Source organism: Terrapene carolina, unplaced genomic scaffold, assembly GCF_002925995.2.
Source record: "Terrapene carolina triunguis isolate 2854851 unplaced genomic scaffold, T_m_triunguis-2.0 Scaffold244, whole genome shotgun sequence".
NCBI lineage: Eukaryota > Metazoa > Chordata > Testudines > Emydidae > Terrapene > Terrapene triunguis.
In genome coordinates this window covers 60,508-77,870 of record NW_020664595.1, presented here as the reverse complement: position 1 = coordinate 77,870, position 17,363 = coordinate 60,508, and the positions used below count along the sequence as shown (strand labels likewise).

The window sequence follows — 17,363 nt, the reverse complement described above, 5'->3', positions numbered from 1 at the left end:
TGCTGGCAGATTACTGGGTATACAAAGATAGTTTGCCTTAGTTATTTTCTGCACCTCCCTCTTTTGAGCAGTTAAAACAGATCAGAAGTATAAAGAAAGTCAGACTGTTGGCCCAGTTCCAGCTTTAAAGAAAAAAGTCTTAAACAGATTGAGAACTCCCAAACTGACATGCATTAAGAGAAAGCATCCACACGAGTACATAGAAAAAGATCACATGCACCAATCAAAGAACTGGCAAGAGCGGACATTCAGAAAATTAGCATTCACAATGCCTGCCACTTCGAGTTGCTATTGCCCCGGCGCTAGTTAAACAGAAAATCTATTCAAGGACCTCAGTAAGGTAAACAGCTACTAACTGCAATGTGTAAACTGGAAGTTAAATATATTCAAACTTGGGGACCAAAAAGTATCTGCATAAATTTGAACGTAGGTGCCTAAGTAACTGACCTGACTTTCCCAAGGGCAGAACATCCATTGCTCTGATTGACAGCGTGGAATGAGGCCACTTGAAGTGTCTGTCTTTAAGACCCTCCCAAGTTTGAAAAGTAAAATTAAGTGTTGAGAGTGGCTCTCACTTGGGAGTAGTGTGGCCACCCTAAACCCCTTCCTTCCAAGAGCAATAAACACTGATGATATAGATGGTATGTGGTGGTATAAAACACTTCTCCCCCAAAAAGGCACTTGGGACACTAAAGAGGAGTGTTTGTTTTTTTTTTAAAGAAGTGGGAAGAGATGAACCAGATTGGCTATCAGAGGGAGGAGAGTTTCATATGCGCAACTTACCGACACAAAGATTTCATTGCCAGATAACCTAGGGTGCAATAGTGTGGGTGTTTACTACAGTTCATGGACCTCTCCGAATGAGCAGAGCTTGACTAGGAGTGAAAGAAAAGTCTTTGCTCCAGGATTAAAATTTTTTGTGGGGAGGGGGTTTGCAGCAGCAGACTTGTGAAATTCAACTCTTGTCCATTTTATCCACTGCTAATGGAGTGCTAGCATTAAGCCTCATGAGCCGATCCATGCACGCCAGTGGCTGGGGAGGCAGCTTAACAGCCCGAAACCCTCCACACCTGTCTGTCAAGTCATGTGCATTACACCCAGCAACTAGGGTGGGGAAGCTTTTATCTTTGGAGAATGCGTCTCTCCTAATGCCTGTTCACCTACACGTCTGTGGAAATATTTTGAATGAGACGGGTGCAGCTCCAATACTCACCATGCAAAAGTCAAGCGAAAGGAGTAAAGATTGTACAGAAAAGAGACAGATTCAGCAAACCAAGCGTTGACACAATGTGGAAAGTGGAAACCCTCACCTCTGCTCAGGCCGCGCACACATCTCTGCATAGTACTTGATCTTTGGCTCAGTTCCACTTGTCCGGAGGGTGGCAACACATCCATTTTGAAAGGTGAAGGTGATCATTTGACTGTTTTTACTCGCAGGCAACACCTAATGGAACAACATCATCATTTTAATCTGTACAATCAACATGCATCTCCCCTCCCTGCTATACTAAGTATTACGCATTGCATACAAACTCTGACACAACGCGAACAAGTGATCAATATGAAAATTAGTTTCCGACGACCTAGTGCTGTCTACATGGGGACTTAAGCCAATTTAACAACACTGCTCCGGAGTGTGGATTTTTCACATCCCTCTGACCGATGTAGTTAAACCAATCTAATTTTCTAATATAGACCAGGCCTTAATTATCCATGTGTAAAACTAATTTTAATTAAATTATGGATATCTTAGTAGAAATTAAAAAAAAATCTTTGGTGAATAATTCAATTGTTTAATTAATATTAAAGATTTTATCCACTGATGGTATCCTTTAAATCAAAGGTGTTTAAATTACCTTGAAGTTATTGAGCTTTTCTGTAACTTAAATGAGTTTCCTTTAATCAGCATCTTGAATAAAAAATTGGTTGTAAATCTCTGCGTTTCATTTACAGCTATTTGCTTTTAAAAGCTGGATAGGGAACATAGCTGAAAAACTTCACAGGATGGACGCTTGTTCGTATCTCCCCAAACATGGTTCAGTTACATTATAACCAAGTCAGTACTTTAAGCTAGTGGCCTTCTGCTAATGCGGATAGATATTAGCATTATTGTGAAAATTGTTTAAAGTCGTTCTAGTTTTTTATTTATGTGGAAAGGGCATAGGACAGACTTTAATTAATGTGAAAGATTTAAATTGTCTGCATCACTGTATTTTCGAGAAAACATACAATATATAAGAATTCTTCCACAGACATAGCTGTCGCCTTGCGGGGAGGTGGATTACTTCCACTGATGGGAGAACCCCTCCTGTCAACACAGGTAGTATCTACACCAGAGGTGGGCAAACTACGGCCCGCAGGACCATCCTGCCCGGCCCCTGAGCTCCCGGCTGGGGAGGCTAGCCCCCGGCCCCTCCCCCGCTGTCCCCCTCTCCCCCGCAGCTACGCTGCCGCGTGGGCAGCACTCTAGGCAGCGGAGCTGCGCACTCCTACCAAGCAGAGAGGCAGCGGGTCTTGCTCTGGGCGGCGCGGCAGCCAGATATGCTGCTCTGCATGGCATGGTAAGTGGTAATGGGCCAGGGCCGGGAGGTTGTATAAGGGGCAGAGGGCCCCAGGGGGCGGTTGGTTGGGGCAGTCAGGGGACGGGGGGGTTGGATAGGCGTGGAGCCCCGGGGGGCCTGTCAGGGGACAGGGAGCGGTTGGTTGGGGCGGAGGTTCTGTGGGGGTGGGGGGCAGTCAGGGGACAGGGAACGGGGGGGTGGGGGTTGGATAGGTGTGGGACCCCGGGGGGCCTGTCAGGGGACAGGAAGCAGGGGGGTTGGATAGGGGGTGGGGTCCTGGGAGGCAGTTAGGGTCAGGAGGTGGTTAGGGACAAGGACCGGGGGGGTTGGATGGGTGGAGGGTTCTGAGGGGGGCAGTCAGGGGGCTGGAAGTGGGAGGGGGCGGATAGGGGGTGGGGGCCAGGCTGTTTGGGGAGGCACAGTTTTGCAACCCCAATGTGGCCCTCAGGCCAAAAAGTTTGCCCACCCCTGGTCTACACTGAAGTGCTACAGCCATGTCACTGGGGTTTTTTAAAAGCATAGACAAGCCCTATGTTTATATCCCAAATACTGGATGTTTGGCATCGTTCTGTATCATAAAATCAACTTAATGTATTCATTCACAGGCTCAGAAAACACCTTGTCAAAGAGTTAAAACGTTAGCCACTAGACTAATTTTTTCTCTCAAAGTATTGTGTAACTCACCGATTTCTTATTAAGCTGGCTGCTATCATAGCCAGTGGTAACATCCCGTACGTGTAATATACCATAAGCGCCACAAGACTTTGGATAAGATTTTGGGGAATCAAAATTCCGAAGCTTTTCGAATACCCTTTTGATAGTAGGAGGTTCATAGCACAAGAAATAGGAGGTCTTTGAAATGTGATATCCATACCTACAAGGAAAAATATTATTTTAGTTACAAGAGTCACAGTCTTCTGCACACTTAAGTCTACAGAGTGATCAGCTATTCAGAACAGTGACCACGGTTCTCCATAGTCATGAGCATGCACACAGTATTATGCAGACACTGGATCTTTCAAGCAGATTTCACTGCATTTTTTGAAAACCAAGCTTACTTTTTAGAATATTTCAAGGCCTTCTGATTTTAAAAGATAGCCTAGACAATGTAAAATGATGCAGGATGGTCTCAGCCTGTTTGCAGACCCAAAACCACTGAACTTCACCAATTCACCCTAAAGTGAGGGTCAGTAATGAAGGACAATAATGCAAGTAACCCTTCACAGTCACAGAAATGGACTGAATCCAGTTGAGAGAAGAACTTGAAATTCATGCCACTAAAAATACAGGATCCCTGTTTGGAGCCTGAAAAATTGTGCCTGGAGCGGAGACCTGATCCAATGCCGACCTCCATGTTGCTATCCCTGGTCTGGATCCATAAGCCTTCTCTATTCTTCCTTGGGCCCCCAGCCTCCACACACTCCTCTAACTGCTCCTTTCTGGACCCACAGAGAAGCCTAATTCTTGCCACATCACTTCTTCCTCACCTACTACAGTCTCCTCCATTTTCCCCACTGTGCCTTTGGAAAGACACTGTAAATTTCCTACCTCTGTTGCCCCTTGCCAGTACTCTCCAAACCTGCTCTGCGCTGAGTTAGTCCTGCCACAATCTACACGTGACAGTGAACTCAGTCCAGCAGCAGTCAGAACGGTGGCCAGAAGCAGCACTGTGATGGGAGATATTTAAAAACAAAGGCTAATCCACAGGCCATAGCAAAGACAGCAACTTGATTTTCAAATTAAACAGATGACTACCACTTCCTTTTTAGACCAATGTGTTTATATTGCTCCTAGCATAACAGAGCCTCAAGCAGGACTGGGTATATGAGAAAAGTAAGAGACTCGTGAAAAGTTGTAGGGAACCAAATATTGATACAAACCCAGAATTTCAGATCTTGAAACAAAAAATGCATCAGTTTCCCTGGGATTTAACTGCAAATTCCAAGGTTTTCAATTATTCCTTTAAGTGATAAACCTTAGCTCGCCATGGAGCAGAGCCTAACTAATCCAAGTCAAGCTGTTTCAATCTAACTAGCAAACACTTCAAATAAAGAGGTATTTTCTTAGCACCCTCCAGGGTATTTTTTTTATATTTATATAGCATCTTTAAACCCTGATAGGATGGGAAATTATGGAACAAAATGGAGATGGAGAGGATACACAGGGAGGAAAGAACCAAACAACATAGCAAGACAGATGCTGGACTGGAATCCCAAGGGCAAAAAGACAATGAGGTAAACCAAGGATAACTTAGAAAAGCACAATGAAGGAGAACCGAAAGCTATTAAAGTGACATAGGCAGAAGCTATGCCTGCAGCAAGAGACTGTCAAAGATGGAAGGCAGCAATGAAGGTCCTGTGGTCCGCATGGAATAAAGAGGCATAAATCAAGTTAGTTTACACTCCAAACACTTTACAAACATATACGCAGAGCACCACTAAAATACAGAAAGGAGGATAACCAACACATAACCTAACAGTGGGAGAAGAAATCATTTTTTCTCGGGACAGACCCAAGGCAAACCTCTATTCTTACACAACTTTTTAAGATGCCAATTCAGAGCTGACTAGGCTTCCTCCATTCTTAAGGACTATCCTCCAACGTGACCTGTATGCAATTCTGTATCTACCTCAAGGACAGGAAGAGTTGAAGTGACCCAGAGAGGTTTTTAAACTGTGATTCCAGCAAGTCAAGGCATTTTATATCTAATGCTTTTCACTAAAACCATCCTTCAGTAAGGTTAAAGGAACCCACACTGTAAAGACTAATCAGATCTAATTACAAGTAGTTAACTTTAAAAAAAAAAGCATGTCCCAAAAAACACTTATTTTAAGAATAAGTTTTCAGATGCAGAGCTCATGGTTAATTTTAAAAACCTTGTGATTTTCTGGAAATCACAAATATACTCTAAATATGCCATTATATTTAGTCCCTCCACACCTTTTGATTCTGCCTGGACTTCTATACTTCATTTGCCCTCCCTCCTTAAACACAACATGAAAAGGAGCTCAACAAGAGGTCAGAACTTCTTTTGCAAGATGTTTAAACAAGCAAAAATTAGTAGGTAGAAGTGTATAATTTACCTCATTTAACAGTAGATTGACTAAGATGACAATTAACTAAAAACAAGGACTTTCTGATATTTATTCTAGCAGCCAAGTTTTTATATCCTCCCATTTTCCCCCTCCTAATCACCATGTTATCTGTATCAAACAGTTGACAGGCATTTCTCTGAACAGTGCATACACATTTAATGTACATTAATCCAGTTTACATTTATATGGTATTAATGTTTTATTTTGACTTATTTTGTACAGAAGAAAATGTGTCCTATTAGCAAGTGACAGATACTGTTCTGATTTTGATAGTGCTTAGGAAATTATGTTTGATTACGCAAAGCTCAAAAAAGAAATCATAAAGGAAAGTAGAGCATGTTAAAAAACAAAACAACTTACATTTCATATATTTCAGTTAGTTGCTGTGCCAATGTTAAGTTCTTGGTTTCCAGGTAAGATGCCATTTCAGCTATAACCACAGCTGCACTCACGCCATCCTTATCCAACACTGATGTGCCACACATGAAACCTGACAATCACAAGACTAGTGTTCAGAGCAGTTCTCTCCATAGATTTCCATTTGTTTTACTCGGATGAAGTGTTAAACTTCAGATGCCCTTTGTGCACACAAGACTAAACACGTGTCCAACTGCTGCCACTCTATCTATGCATATGCTACACCCATCTACCCAGTATGCTAGCCAGCCTAAGCATTATGGGGGAGGGAAGATGTATGGAACAACCTATCGGTTTCAGGTAGACAGAAGCCTATAGCCTTACCATGCTATGTTACAATCCCCCTCAGATCTCACACACTAAGGCTACGTCTTCACTACCCGCCGATCCGGCGGGTAGCAATCCGTCTATCGGGGATCAACTTACCGCGTCTAGTGAAGACGCGGTAAAATCGATCCCTGATCACTCTGCCGTTGACTCCGGAAATCCACCTCGGCAAGAGGCGGCAGCGGAGTCGGCGGCAGCGGTCGACTTTCCCGCGTCCTCACCGCCAGGTAAGCCGACCTAAAATACGCAACTTCAGCTACGGTATTCACGTAGCTGAAGTTGCGTATCTTAGGTCGGACCCCGGCTGTAGTGTAGACCCAGCCTAAGAAGGGTTAGTTTGAGCAAGTACACTTGTGTGCTGCAGGGAATGTTGCCAGTGATTTAGTAAGCAGCACTAGTCCCACAAATCAATCATGAATCAATGCCCCACAGTGCTGCCAGATGTGTAATCTTTTGGAGGACATCTAAAATCAAGGTCTTGACTCCTTGCAGCTGTTAAAGATCCCTCTACATTTTATGTAAAATCAGGGATGTTCAATCCAATTTGGACAATTGCAATCTGCTTCCCTAAACTCCACTTTCACTTTTAATTGGATCTACTTCCTGTGCTAAACTGATATGTTACTATGTGCTGCTAATCAGCTGCCATGTTCCATTTAAGAGGTGGATGAATTTCCATAGCTGAAGTGCACCCTATGTAGTCCTTATCTACCTCTAAGGGTTATCAACAGGCTTTGTGAAGTGCTCAGAGAGCCTCAGACGAAAGGTACTATAGAAGAATTGCCAACTATAAAGGGATTATAAATTACCTAACAGAAAGTTAAGTGTTTTAGAGATGTTATAGCTGTGTTGGCCCCAGGATATTAGAGAGAAAAGATGAAAGAGAAGCATTTGACTTACACAGACTCTTCTTCAGGTCCAACTCCATGTAGCTTATCTCTTTCACCAACAGAAGTTTGTCCAATAAAAGGAGATTCTCACCCACCTTGTCTCTCTAGTATTTCCATGGAAGATAGGTCCATCAATGGCTATTACCCAGGATTGGCAGGGATGGTGTCCCAACCTCTGTTTGCCAGAAACTGGGAATGGGCAACAGGGGATGGATCACTTGATGATTACCTGTTCTATTCATTCCCTCCGGGGCATCTGTCAGAAGACAGAGTACTGGGCTAGATGGACCTTTGGTCTGACCCAGTATGGCCATTCTTATGTTTTAAAGAGTGCTTTACAAACATTGTTACTCTGCAGTCTGCTATTCATTGGAACCTTCGATAAGTTTTTGGAAGGAATACTCCCTTCAGCTTATTTGAAAATACCAGGCATTAACCAAACACTAAACGATTATTGTGTAGGAAAAAAAAATACGCCACCTCCCCGCCCGATTACCACGAGCAGGCTACTTCATAACTCTACTCTACTGGGTTTCTTGCACCTTGCTCTGAAGCATTTGGTACTGGCCACGGTTGGAGATGGGATACTAGACTACATGGATCACTAATATGAGCCAGTATGTAGGAATTTCCAAAGTAAAGTGGACCCTGCAATGGAGACAGGAACTTAACACAAGGATGCACCGGTATGGAGCTTTAGTTGAGCTGGCTGTTAGTTATGTACTGTTGGGTACAGTTAGTTCTGGGAGGATACATCAACTGTCAGACACTACAAATTTCTAAAGTCCTCTCAAAGGACTGTGTTAAGTGATGGTATCTGAATGTATCTGGCAAGTAGATTAATTTACTTTTCAGTAAGGTGATCAAAAATAGAGTCATTAAGTGGTTTGGTAAGCAAGAAGTTTAAAAAAAGCAAAGCAAAGCAAAGCAAAAATTCAACATCCATTACAGAGAATGTTATCAAGTGAACTGAAGACTGGACATTAGCTCAATCTGGTCCATCAGGATTCTGTATGAATGCTACAGATCTTCTGATTGTCTTGTTAGAAGTTTAAACAGTGCCACAGTCCTCCACTGTGACTCAACGAGGAGCATCCACACAGCATTTGATATGACAGTGACTGCCATTCTGTTAACCAATGTTGACAACAACATGCAGTTCAACAAAATGCAAAGAGCAAAACTAAAGAGAAACAAATCCTACATGATTCCTTGTCATAACCAAGGTACATTAGCACAGAAAATATTGTTTACTAGCGTTCCACATTAAGATATTTTAGAATATATTATTGTACATACCAATAGACTCTTCAAATGCAAAAAGAACTTCTTTCCCATTGTCTAGGAGATCTTTTACTCTACTTCCAATCCATTTAAAACCAGGCAGTGTTTCCTGAAAAATGAAGAGGCCACGCTGTAAAAGCTACTTTTTCAATACAACAGTATCATGGAACAAGGGGAACATTTGCTGCTTTCACATAAAAATAACACCTTTCGCCCCCAGATACTTTCTTGTAAGAAGTCTTAATTATGAGGCCTGGAATGTCAGAAAACCGGAAAAGGTAAAATGATGCAAAAGGACCTCATGATCAACAAGACCAAAGAATGCTGGTAAAATCAAACAAACATAAGAATGGCCATAGTGGGTCAGACCAATGGTCCATCTAGCCCAGTGCCAGAGGCTTCAGAGGGAATGAACAGAACAAGGCAATTTATCAAGTGACCCATCCTGTTGACCAGTCCCAGCTTCTGGCTATCAGAGTTTTAGGGACAACCAGAGCATAGTGTTGCATCCCTGACCATCTTGGCTAATAGCCATTAATGGACCTACCACAAGGAACTTATTTAATTCTTTTTTGAACCCCGTTATACTTTTGGCCTTCACAAAATCTCTTGGCAACAAGTTCCACAGTTGACTGTGCGTTGTGTGAAGAAGTACTTCCTTATGTTTGTTTTAAACCTGCTGCCAATTAATTTCCACTGGGTGACCCCTGAGTTCTTGTGTTAGATACAACTAACACCTCCTTATTCACTTCTCCACACCATTCATGATTTTATAGACCTCTATCATACCTGCACCCTTAGTCATCGCTTTTATAAGATGAACAGTCCCAGTCTTTTTAATCTTCCCTCATACAGAAGCTCTTCCATACACCTAATCATTTTGGTTGCCCCTCTCTCTCTCCGTTTTCCAATTCTAATATATCTTTTTGAGATGGGGTGACCAGAACTGCATGCAATATTCAAGGTGTGGATGTACCATGGATTTGTATAGAGGCAATATGATATTTTCTGTCTTATTATCTATCCCTTTCCTAATGATTCCCAACATTCTGTTTGCTTTTTTGACTGCTGCTACACATTGAGTGGATGTTTTCAGAGAACTATGCACAATGACTCCTAGATCTCTTTCTTGAGTGGTAACAACTAATCCAGACCCCATCATTTTGTATGTATAGTTGGGATTATGTTTTCTAATATACATTACATTACATTTATCAACATTGAATTTCATCTGCCATTTTATCACCTAGTCACCCATTTTAGTGAGATTAAGTCGTAAGGCTTGGCAGTCAGCTTTGAACTTAATTTTCTTGAATAATTTTGTCTATTCTGCAAGCGTTGCCAACTCACTCTTTACCCCTTTTTTCAGCTCATAATTATGAATATATTGACTGGCACAGGTCCCAGTATAGGTAGTTGGGGGACCCCGCTATTTACCTTTCTCCATTGTGAAACATGACCATTTATTCCCACCTACCCCTTTATTTCCTACCTTTTAACCAGTTACTGATACATGAGAAGACTTTCCCTTTTATCCCAGGACTGCCTACTTTGCTTAAGAGCCTTGGTGAAGGACCCTGTCAAACACTTTCTGAAAGTCCAAATACACTATATCCACTGGATCACCCTTGTCCATGTTTGTTGACCCCTTCAAAGAATTCTAATAGATTGGTGAGGCATGATTTCCCTTTACAAAAGCTGCGCTGACTCTTCCAACATATCTGACACAGAGGTGAAAAACAATAATTCTGTTCTTTACTACAGTTTCAACTAATTTGCCTGGTACTGAATTTAGGCTTATTGGCTTGTAATTGCCAGGATCCCCTTTGGAGCTTTTTTAAATTCAGTGTTACATTAGCTATCCTTTCAGCCTCTGGTACAGAGGCTGAATTAAGCAATAGGTTACATACCAGTTAGTAGTTCTGCAATTTCATATCTGAGTTCCTTCAGAACTCTTGGGTAAGCCTGGTGACTGTTTAAGTTATCAGTTTGTTCCAAAACCCACTCTACAGACACCTCAATCTGGAACAGTTCCTAGGATTTATCACCTAAAAAAAATGGCTGAGGTGTGGGAATCTCCCTCATATCTTTGGCCTTAACTGCAGATGCAAATAATTCATTTAGCTTCTCTGCAACAGCCTTATTTTCTTTGAGTGCTCCTTTAGCACCTCCATCAACCAATGGCCCCACTGACTGGCAAGATTCCTGCTTCTGATGTACTTAAAGTTTTTGCTGTTAGTTTTTGTCCTTAGCTTGTTGCTCTTCAAATTCTTTCTTGGCCTGCCTTATTATACTTTTATACTTGATTTGCCAGAGTTTATGCTCCTTTCTAAAGCTAAGATTAAGATCAGTAAGAGACCCCAATCCAAGCTGTCATGTCAATTAGCCATGCTTAAACCCAGCAAAATCTGTTTAAAACCAGCAAATAAAGAGGCCAACACACTCCGTTTAGATTACGAATCTAAGGCACAGTGTTTCAGAATAGCATTCACTACTGCATACGTAAGCAAACACAAAAATAAATACTTGCTATAGCCCCCCCCCCCCGAAAAAGATTTAGCTCTTATGAGGAGCCTGGTGGAACAGGAGCTGGCAAACATGCACAATAGAAAGCTAAAATCTCCTTTTAAGAGATCTGACAGATGTATAAGATTAACAGAAGGACCAGTGGTAATGATACAGTAGCAGTCCTGGGTGACAGAAATATTACTCTCTGCGTACAAAAAGGGAAAATTCTGTATCATGACTGATATTGAAGGATAAAAATTTCAAACCAGATTATAATTTCTTTCAAGAGTTGAAAAATACTAAAGACTGGTCATATATATTTCTAGAATCAATATTTTCCCAACTCAAAATACAGTATTTAGTAACAGACTCCAAAATTTTCACTAGAGGGCAACAAAACTTAAGTTGATTAATAGCACAATAGTCCAGTCATTTTATACATTTTTTAGGATTTTTTTGCTCTTCATTGTTTGGAAAAATTGACAGAAAAAGCCTTCCAGGGTTTTCATATGGTCTCAACTGATAACTATATTAAACAAGACCTGACTCTTATTTAGTATATTATGTCAAACCTGTTTTTTATGTGCTTGTATTTTTTATGTGCCTGCTGATATTCACAGAGCTCTAGGAATCTGAGCAAGATCCATTGTTGGTGTAGGATCTACAAGAAAAGTTGTTCCCTTCACAGCACCCCTACATTTTTTTTATTTAGTCCTTGAGGAAGTGACACAAAATAAAAGGTATTTATAGTGTAGAAGATTCCTAATCAAGTTATGACAATTTTTAACTAAAATCTAGTTCAAAAACCTCACGTGCCAAATTAAAATACAAGTACTGTTCAAGTCAGTTTAAACCCCACTGAGTAGGTTTCATGTCATAGATCTAAGGAGGCAACAGTTTTTGCAGTATGCACTCTGGAAATGCCACAGCTTCTCTCCTTCACCCAACACAATCAAAAGGGATTCCCCTCCTCAAGGCAAAGCTTTGAGTTATTAGACCCATTTTAGGATACTGGACCTAAAAATTAACCTTGCAATTCTTTAAGGCTAGGGGGCATCACACTGCCTCACAAGACCACCTCCCAGCTCTTCACAGACAGACATTACAGTCTGCATACTCTGCAACATGGATTAGCAGGCACAGCACATGCTAATCTGCAAGGTAGACAGATGAGATCGAATGGGCAAACTGGCAGTGCCAAACAGCAGCAAAGAGTAATTTGTGTCTGGACTTTTCTGGAGGTGGAGGTAATGAGGCTACACAAAAACCTGTAGCAATCAGTTATGATAGCAATGGCTATTATATTCTTCCTGAATATAACACCTGAGGATTATAACACACACAAGCCACCCTTACTTCAAAGTGAAATCCTTCTTTAAGTGCAATCGCCTTCAGAATTTTAGAGGAGACTGTGGTTGCTAACATGTAAACGTTCTTCACATCAGCTTCTTTGGAACCGTTCGCCTTCCAGCTCCTGAACATCCACCACCCAAACAAAGCTGCCAGCTCGTTGCCGGTGAACACTTTCCAACGACCACTGCAAACAGGATGGAAACAACATCAAACAGTTCCTTCAAGTTTCTCAGAAGCCTGCATTAAGATTCAAAGACTGTACAACATATTCTGCAACCACTGGAACAGTGAACAATCGAATATGTCATTCGACCCTGAAAAGCAGCTCCACGAACAGCACACTAACAGGGCTCTGTTACCTTGTCTCAGTGTTTCCAGACCAAATTTGCTGTTTACAAGTAAAAAAGTGTTGTCTCCCTGTTACCAGCCCTTCAAGCAAGATAAATGTACCAGAAAGAACCTACCACCAATAATAATGCATCGGCAATTCACACTCCACCCTCAATTACACCTGTGCAACCCCTTTGTCTTCAATGGGGTTGCACAAGCGAAGGGGAGGCCCAGGATTTGGCCCTGCTGTTGGAACGAAGTTAACAATTCTGTTGAGAATTCAAGCGTGTTGAATAGCATCCAGCTCACTCACCCATAGCTGGATTGATTCAGCAGGGCGTGCAGGAGTCAAAAGGTAGTAAAAGTAGATCATCATCAAAAGGGCTTTGCTTACAATCACTTTTCATGACAGATCTTTAGTGAAAGGATTTAACTAATCTTGCTTAAAATGCATCATTTAGATAAAAATGTAAGAAAAAAGATGAAGACTAAAAAAAAAAATCTTAATATGATCAAATGTCACGTTGTTAGGGATGGTGGAATAAAGTGGCAAAACTAAGTGACAATCAACATCAGAGGATGGAGCAGTTAGTTCCCCTTCCCCCTCTTCTCTCAAAGGCAAGGTTAAAAAGGTCCCATTTCTTACTTCTCTTGTAGTTCTGCCACCGCCAATCTGTCTGCATCAGGATCAGTGGCCACCACCACCCTAGCGCTTTCTTTCTCTGCAAGCCTCAGAGACAACTCCTGAAAAAGGCGATTGAGCCATTATATGCAGATAGTCAAATTCATTTGTAGTCCTCAAGTGTATTAAGTCTGCTGAAATTCCACACACCCAGGTCTCTGACTTTATTACATTAACATTTCAAAACAAGTGGAAACCCAACTAAAAAACGAAGTGACTGAACTAAAGAAATAAATACCAGCACACATTCTCCTTCTTCAGGATTTGGGCATTTAACGGTAGAAAAATCTGGATCTGGATCCTTTTGTTCAGGTACTGGAATGGGAGGCTTAAAGCCAAATGCTTTAAAAGCCAACTGGACATAGTCATGACCAACGCCATGGAAAGATGTATGAATGAACTTCAAGTTGGTCTTTGTGTTCAGTTCCCTGAAAAAGAAAAACAGCCTTCAATTAACATTATAGGTTATTTCACAAAATGCTGCGACATCATGAACCATGGTGAAATGCCAAGACAATGCGACTGAAGTTTACAGTAACGCTGCCTTTCTGCAGATGTCTAATGTGTCTTCAAAGAAAGTGTGAAAAAGGAAAGTTTCAACTGTAGGCATTCAATAAAGATTGCTGGCTCAATTCTTCCTCTCTCTGGAAACTTGGATCTTTACTCTACCTCTGCTGCTTGGAAGTTCCTAAAAATGAGACATTTACTTCCCTCTGCATCAGACTCGGGCTCTTTATCGGAAAGAGTGATCAGCCTGCTGTGCCTGGCAAAAGCAGAAGGCAAGGGCTAAATCAGCTAGTTTAAGGTAATGAATTCACCTACATATGGGGCAAAAAAATGTATCACAGAAAAGCTGTATAAAATCCCCTTAATTTAGTCCATCCTTTACCCTCACTCCAAGTTGATTGCATATAGTACTTTTCCAACCCTTATTTTTAAAGTTTGACCTACATTTGTCATTGCTGGTCAGAAGCCATTACACTTTGACAAGTTTCTGAAGTGAACCCTGCATCAGAGTGTGGGAGTTATGTTATACTCTTCTCATACAGCACCTGTGATAGCAGATCTTTTTCAGGTCTTCCATATAGATTTTAGAAATTTCCTCCAGAGGATCTTGTGTAAGAGGACTGGTGTCTACTAGATTCTCATTCCAGGAACCATTCCATGGTTCAACACATTCTTCTATACATTTCAGGATCTCTTTGTCATGAGGAGATGTGATCTGAGCTCCATTTTCCCAATAAACCTGGCATAAAAAAACCTGACACTTAGAACTGCATGTTACATGGATGAAATTGACCCTTTATAAAGGCACATGATCTTACGGTTACATAAGGTCCTATAGTAAGCAAGAAACTTGTAGCAAAGCAGAGTATCAGACTGGTTTAGTTCTCTGGAACTTTTTGGGGATCACTCAGGCCAAAGTTTTCAAGTATCTAACTTTAGATATGTAAATTCATAATTAGGTGATCTGATTTCAGAGCTGTTGAGCACCCAGGCCCCCCCACTGAAATCAGACTATGGATGCCTAAAGTCAGGTACCTATGTTTTAAAATATTAACCTCAAAGTCTTGCATGAAGAAAGCCAACTACCACTTTTATAAAATCCTACTTCCTTTAAAAAAAAAAAGCAACTTCAGGCTCCCTCCCCCCACTGGCAGGCTCAGGTTCCAGGCTCTGGCCCCAGGCGCACCAGCCCTGCCATTGTCCCTGGGCCCCGCTGCCTCCCTGCCCGCCTCCCTCCCTATCCAGGGCTTAATTTGTCCCAGGGCTTGCCGGGGCTGAGTAAGTCTGCTGTGAAAAGTGATATTAACAAACGTACAAAGATCACTTTTCACAGCAGACGACTTACCAGCTAGCAAGTCTTAGAAGAAAAAAAAAAGCGCAACCTAAAAAGCAAAAGAAACAACAATAAAAAGACAAGAACATGCAAAGCACCTTATTTGTGTTTCTATTCTGTTTAGGCCCGTAAAGAAGAGAGACAACTGTAAATTATTTTTACTACCCTACATAAATAAACTACAATGATTTGGACATGTGCATATTTATTTGTTTTTCCTAAAGTTAATTAAGAATTTTAGGAAAAATTGTCAGCGCAGCCACCAGTAAAAGTTGGTGGCCACACTCTGAGGCCATCAAAAAATGTGTTGTGAGAACCCTTGATCAAGGGGACATACAGTGTATACTTGGTAAATCAACTTATCTGTCACAAATTTGAAAAAAAAAAAAAAAAAAAAAAAAAAAAAAACAAGTATCCATTGTCCTCCTTACGGTTATGGGATGCTGTGATCATCACACCAGCTGCAGCTTTGAGCTGCCGAACAGCATAGGGCTGAAAGACAAAAGCAATTTAAGTTCACTGCTTCTGAGCTGACATAAATACATAAAGGTATAAAGTCAGTTAAGGGGTAAGTAATACAGGTTCTTAAAATTTCACAAGCTGATTTCAAAGGTATCATTTGAACAGTCGGACAACCAGCTCCCTGTGTGTCCTGTTATCAGCAATGGGTTGTGCAAGAGAAAGCATGATCAGAGTTACTCTGCTAAATTAACATTCCCATATTAAACTTCCAAAACAGATAATCTCCTGGAAGTACTCCCAAGCACAAAACTTTTTAATATCTTATGGTGAAGAAAAGCCTCCACTTAGATTGCACATATTGGAGGAGGACAGAAAAGACTGGAGCAACTATCAAGAAGTCAAAAACCATTCGTATCCATGAAGGACTTCACCAAAATATTTGGTAAGCTAATACATACAGCTAAAGAGAGATTTTAAAAGTTATAGAAATGAAAATCACAATCCAGAAGGCAGAGAGAAGCCATCCATCACGGATCAATAGTAATTTTGTTCTTCAGTATGGAGGAATTAATTCACAGGCTCTCAAACTGTGGTCCACAGTATTCAGGTGGTCCGCGGATAGTTCGCTCTAAGGTGTGCGCCTGGTCAGCTGCACATGAGAGAATAAAGGGCCACCCACCTAATTAGTGGAGCTACACAGGCATGGCTCCACTAATTAGATGCCTGCACCCTGGAGAAGATGCACATGTAAGGTAAGGTGGCCTTAGGGGAATAGAGGGTAGGTGGGAGGGGGCGGTGGGGTGAGAAGAAGGGGTGGGGAGAATTTGGGACATGCAGGGCTGTGGCACTCAGAGAACGAGGCGACTTTCCCCAGCTCCAGAGCTGAGGCTGCCGGGGAGAGACCCCCCTCCTTCCCAGCCCCAGCTTGGGGGCTGCCATGGCTGGGGAGAAAGGGAGAGACCCCCCTCCTTCCCTGCCCCAGCTCTGAGGCTGCCGCAGCCAGGGGAAGAGAGAGAGAGACCCCCCTCCTTCCCAGCCCCAGCTTGGGGGCTACCACAGCTGGGGAGAGAGGGCACATCCATCTCATTAGAAAGGTAAGACTACTGATATTAAAATATGAGTTGTGTGCTTTTATTTGTAGAACAAAAGCAGCTTTTATTATTAAGCTTTTTTAATTAGGGCTTTTATCCGAAGTGCTTTATAATAGTTAGCTAACGGTACAAACATCATTTGGAAAGATCACTAAATGGCCCTCCGAGACCCTCAGCAATTTTCAAGTGGTCTGGGGAGAAAAAAAAAATTGAGAACCTCTGAATTGATAATACCAAGGTTATAGATGCTTGTGGTTGCTCCCACCTGTGTAACCTAAATTCAATATACTAGGAATGGAGTTCATAAAAACACACTAGCAAAATTCAGGAAACTGAGAAACCTAATCGGAATATTAGTACCCATAGTACCAGTCATACCCACAAACTGGGGCCCAGTCACTAAAATGACGGGCACATTACAAATGCTGATCCAAGTGGAAGCCCCAGTGCAGAAGATATTTAGAAGTTTAAAATGAAAAATACACTGCAGCGAACAATCCTTCATTTCCTCTACCAACCCTGG

At 41.7% G+C, this 17,363-nt stretch overlaps 1 protein-coding gene across 1 annotated transcript in view; it reads right to left on the bottom strand.

Moving 5' to 3' along the window:
- PGM2L1 (phosphoglucomutase 2 like 1) overlaps positions 1-17,363 on the bottom strand; it is an 83,943-nt gene that overhangs the window by 6,095 nt on the left and 60,485 nt on the right. Inside the window, exons 5-13 of the mRNA XM_026657435.2 lie at positions 15,700-15,779; positions 14,500-14,697; positions 13,686-13,875; positions 13,412-13,509; positions 12,439-12,619; positions 8,590-8,683; positions 6,017-6,146; positions 3,246-3,435; positions 1,311-1,444 (exon numbers count right to left, since the gene is read on the bottom strand). Coding sequence (XP_026513220.1) covers positions 1,311-1,444; positions 3,246-3,435; positions 6,017-6,146; positions 8,590-8,683; positions 12,439-12,619; positions 13,412-13,509; positions 13,686-13,875; positions 14,500-14,697; positions 15,700-15,779 — 1,295 coding nt within the window. The remainder of the gene's footprint in view (positions 1-1,310; positions 1,445-3,245; positions 3,436-6,016; positions 6,147-8,589; positions 8,684-12,438; positions 12,620-13,411; positions 13,510-13,685; positions 13,876-14,499; positions 14,698-15,699; positions 15,780-17,363) is intronic.